This window comes from Ylistrum balloti, unplaced genomic scaffold (genome assembly GCF_031769215.1).
Source record: "Ylistrum balloti isolate Yb309-2 unplaced genomic scaffold, AGI_CSIRO_Ybal_v1 Utg369648, whole genome shotgun sequence".
In the NCBI taxonomy this organism is placed as follows: domain Eukaryota; kingdom Metazoa; phylum Mollusca; class Bivalvia; order Pectinida; family Pectinidae; genus Ylistrum; species Ylistrum balloti.
Genome location: NW_026781905.1, coordinates 1,074,623 through 1,079,195, shown reverse-complemented (window position 1 = coordinate 1,079,195; position 4,573 = coordinate 1,074,623). Strand labels below are relative to the sequence as shown.

At 35.4% G+C, this 4,573-nt stretch overlaps 1 protein-coding gene across 1 annotated transcript; it reads left to right on the top strand.

Annotated features, from left to right (window-relative positions):
- Window positions 1–1,042: 1,042 nt before the first annotated feature.
- LOC132556209 (uncharacterized) lies at window positions 1,043–3,851 on the top strand. Its single transcript, XM_060220605.1, has 3 exons — window positions 1,043–1,406; window positions 2,069–2,158; window positions 3,439–3,851. The coding sequence occupies exons 1-3, from the start codon at window positions 1,043–1,045 to the stop codon at window positions 3,849–3,851; spliced, it is 867 nt and encodes a 288-aa protein (XP_060076588.1).
- Window positions 3,852–4,573: the final 722 nt, after the last annotated feature.

The window sequence follows — 4,573 nt, the reverse complement described above, 5'->3', positions numbered from 1 at the left end:
CAAAAATGCCAGATACGATAACTTACTAACCAAAATATTTACACCACTCCAGTTTACAACAATAATGACAGCATTCCCTAACAAAAGCAGAAAACAGCACAACGGATACAGACACACATATGTAGGTAAAACTACATGTTTTAATTGTTAACAATACCAGCAAATGACAATCCACATCATTCTAGAACATCAACATAGAGTTAAGACACGTTTTACCTCGATTAATAGACCGCCATGACTTGTAACCATATTGAAATTTAGGATGGTATATCCTGGTGGTTGAGTGGTTAAGGTGTTTGACAATCTTTACTACTAGCCCAACACCTCTGGGTCGCGGGTTCGAGTCAATACGAGAGGCTCTCGTCGGTGCTGGTGGGATTTTTATCAACGGGAACTCCGGATTCCTCAATCATTCAAACTGGTACGTCTGTACATTATCTTCCCTGACCAGTGGATTTAAAACAATAACCCAAGCATCTCGAATATTTTTTTTCAATTCACACAGAGGCATCAGTTTGTAAACAAACCAACGCGCAGATATTCATAAATATATTTATATAATTTTATCTATAGATAAATCATGAATTAATAAACATGAAGTATCAGTGAGTTAGATTTATGGTGAAGCACCTGCCGTGCTTTGTCCTTCCACGCCGTGTTCTAAATCAAGATTTCGTTATTTTTACGGAGACCTCGCAACAGTCATGGTCACGTGAGGACGGGTGTCATGGTATAAATTGTCAAGAATATCATTTTATGTAAACAGAAGCGATTCAGACGAGAGGAATCTTTTAAATATCTCAAAATCCATACTTTCATTATTATATTATTATAAATAATATCTATATTTAATATACTCTCAAAATAATGGGGTTTCCAACTCAAGTGTAAATAACAGAATGGTCTGTGGCTTTTCCACTTCGAAACAATGTGGTTAAATTTGGTTAGGAGTAACTGAGATAAGAGTAGAATTTGGAACATGTAGAAGGGCTATGATAAGGATATGCAGATAACACCACACTTAAAGACAAAACATTGCAAAATGGCGATAGTTGTATTACTTCTGTACGCTGTTGTACATACGGCGTACGGAAATAGCCTGAAGCAAAGTGATAACTGTTTATCCAATATAGACGAAACAGTGCGCAACCATGTACAGGAAATTCGGAATGAATTTCGCATTCAATTTGAAAAGTTGGAAAAGGAGAATTCTGCTTTAAGAACGGACCTTGTGACCCTGAGAACAGAAGTTTCTGTTTTGAAGACAAAAGCTCAGTTAGGACAACAGACGATTCGCTCGTTGCCTACAAATGATCTGACTTCGCCAAACACCTTACAAAGTACCTCTGAAATAGAATCAAATGTCACACACAACAAACGAAGGAAAACCAGAGTGGCTCCAATCCGTATGTAGTTCTATGTTTGTGGTTAATTATGGGGAAGATTCACGGTCGTCATAGTGATCTCATTGAGAAATAATCTATTTGTTTGATGTCGATCAGTGTGCCTGTAGGTTACATTGTTGTATAAATTGTTCTCGTTTGAGAGCGTTACATTACTTACTTGGACTGACCAAGATTTACATGACATGTGTCGTTGTTCAAACAGGGGACGTTTAATCTTCCGCAACACCTGGTCTTATTTTGCCATAGTTTCATTGAATTTGAGTTTGGATTATGATCATGTTCTGTGGTTGTAATTTCCTTGTTTTTTTTCTTTTTTGTTTTTTTGTTTTTGTTATTTTGTTTTGTTTTTGTTTTTGTTTTGTTTCTTTTTTTGTAATTGCCTCTTATACATTATTCTATCTCTATCAATGGAATCTTTTTCCCCGATTAGTGTAATATACTTCGCACTCTTAGATTATCATTATGACGTCATTTACCTTAAAGTGAAGGACTCCATTTAATGAAGATGAAATATTGTAGTAATGTGATTTTCATTTTACCAACTCTTAAAACAGGAACATTATCTATCTGAATTTTCACTTTTTTAAATCGTAGACTACCCAAGTGAAGTATTTCTTTTATAAGGTCAAAAAAGACTCCTACACGAACTTGTTTATCTACAGGAAGTTTACAACTACTTGACCAAACTGAAATTGTGATTTATATGTGGCTAAATTCTGTCAAAGCCAAAAACAGTTATCATGACAAGGGAGGTAAATCGAGGTTACAATGAGCGTTTGTTTAATTCAGTTAATATATTAATAGTTAATTTAGAAGTGGCTACACAAACTTGAATTTTACATATAATTGATTATTTTAATCGTATTTCACAGCATAAATATCACGCAGGTTTAATGCCTTTATATCAAACCAATAGTTTCAATGATATGAATTTATGATCAATGACACGAAAATTGAAGTAATCTACATTTCTAGTACTAGTAGTTTATATCTTCAAAGCGCTCATTCAGTAAATCTTTTAAGTCCTTATTGGTGTTTGTTTTGTTTTCAAGCCCCCTCCTTTTCCTTCGATAACACCTGTTCTAATATTCCTAATTCCTAATATTTGTCCTCGGTTTATCGTGTTATTGATTTTCAGTTCGATTAAATCGTACCATATTTACAATAGAATTGAGTATATTGATTGTACGTGTAGTTTGATATATCTGAATCGTTTTTTATCTGAAAGCTTCAGTGATCCTCCTTCAGCTACAATTCCATTTTTACACAGAAGCCTACTATCGTTATCATCTTGCTGGTAAGGAGAGAAAATGTAGTTAAATATACAAGGTAATTAGAATATGTATCTGAGCTTATTGTTCTAAATATATCAGCATATCTGAGCTGTGATTTTCACAAAAAAAAATAAAAAATATTAAAAAGAAAATTTTAAAAAATGTCAAAGTATCAACAAATCCACAGTAGTGACTTTCAAAATCTGCACTGATATAAACCAGAGATAGGTTTACACGACTCCTGAAAAAGCACAAGGACAATAAGATCAGGTGTCGCGGAAGAGTAAGCGTCTTCAGCTTAATCAGAGACAGACAACATGTAAGTCTTGGTTGATACAATATGATATTATTACCAATATCTTCGCCTTCATCATTCATGTGAATTGTATATTTAGTAAGGCGCAGATAGACCCGTGTTTATTGCTTAATGAATGTGTGATATACAAGTGATATGATGATAACCCTGTTATGGTCTGTGGTGGCAGTATGGACAGGCAAAAAGGACTGCTATCTTAAAAAGGCAGATTCGAGTACATTTAAAGAATATGTTTATTAAAATTATGATGCGCCACCAAAAGCATACGAATGAATGGTAAAGCGGTCAGTTACCAGGGTAAACAAGTCATGCTGGTAAGATACAACACGAAGAAGGGTGCAATGGATATTGAGACTTTATATTCTTTTTTAAATATTATATTGTTCAGTAAATAAGATATCAAATGTTTCCCTGGTTAATTTTTCTTTTATTTCAATTCCAGATGAACATGCACCACAAGTCGCCTTTCAAGCTAAGTTAGACAACTCACAACTTACCATTGGTAACAGTCAGACGATTAAGTTTCACGCAGTCGATTTTAACCTTGGAGATGCCTACAACCATCAGACAGGTGTGTTTACCTGTTTAATACCTGGGACTTACATGTTTCATTTGACAATGGTCGTGGATCTAGGCAAGTATGCACAGTTTTACCTGGTGAAGAATGGACACGACTTTGGGCGTCTATTTGTTGGCAATCAAAACCACACCGGGAGTAGTTCAACGTCATCCCTGATAGAACTGGAAGCTCAGGACAATGTCTGGATAGAATCTACAACTGTGCATTCCACAGGCAATGTAATGAAGTATTCATGGTCCTACTTCTCCGGCGTTTTGTTGTTTCAAAGAATATAGAATGGACAAAACTGGAAACTGATATTGTTTAAGGCGTACAATATTCTAACTCTGCGTTCACACATATTTTCAACTGAATCATCACAATGATTCTGATGGCTTGGATTTACTTCTTTGAAATTGTTGAACGTTATTAAATACCGGGTTTGGTCTACAGCCATGAATTTCCGCTTTCTTGCAGTGGTTATTATTTAGGATGGGTTAGCCCACTAACATCAGATGTTTGGCTATTGAACTCGTTCCGTGGTCCGTCTGTCCGTCCGTCTGTATTTTTTTTAACGTTATTCCTATATATGTATATATGTATGTTTGTGGATGGGGGTTAGATGTGTGTGTGGTGGTGGTGGTGGTGTAGGTGGTGTGCGTGAGTGCGTTCGTGCGTGTGTGTGTAGGGGGCGTGGCGCTTGGGTTACAGGGTTTGATATTATGGAAATATTCGACTTTTCTGATGTACACAAATACAAAAATAGAATGTCCTCAGTATAGGAACAAATACTGTCGTGATGTCATCATATTTTCTAGGTTATATTAAGTATGTCTATATTAAATAATGTGAACAACATCCATACTCAGTGTCAATAGATCATACCATATATCGACAGGATGCAATTCACGCTAACTAATTAAAAAATCTATGAACGGATTTAAAAGCTTGTTGGAACCACGCATACAGATTAACATCGTGCACAGAAAGAACGGAAATAAACTGATAAATACCACAG

Excerpts from the sequence above, each read along its gene's own strand:
- LOC132556209 (XM_060220605.1), top strand. The coding sequence starts at position 1,043 with ATGGCGATAGTTGTATTACTTCTGTACGCTGTTGTACATACGGCGTAC. Across the intron at positions 1,407-2,068 it reads AACCAGAGTGGCTCCAATCC|GAAGTTTACAACTACTTGAC; the intron begins GTATGTAGTTCT and ends GTTTATCTACAG. Across the intron at positions 2,159-3,438 it reads CAGTTATCATGACAAGGGAG|ATGAACATGCACCACAAGTC; the intron begins GTAAATCGAGGT and ends TTTCAATTCCAG.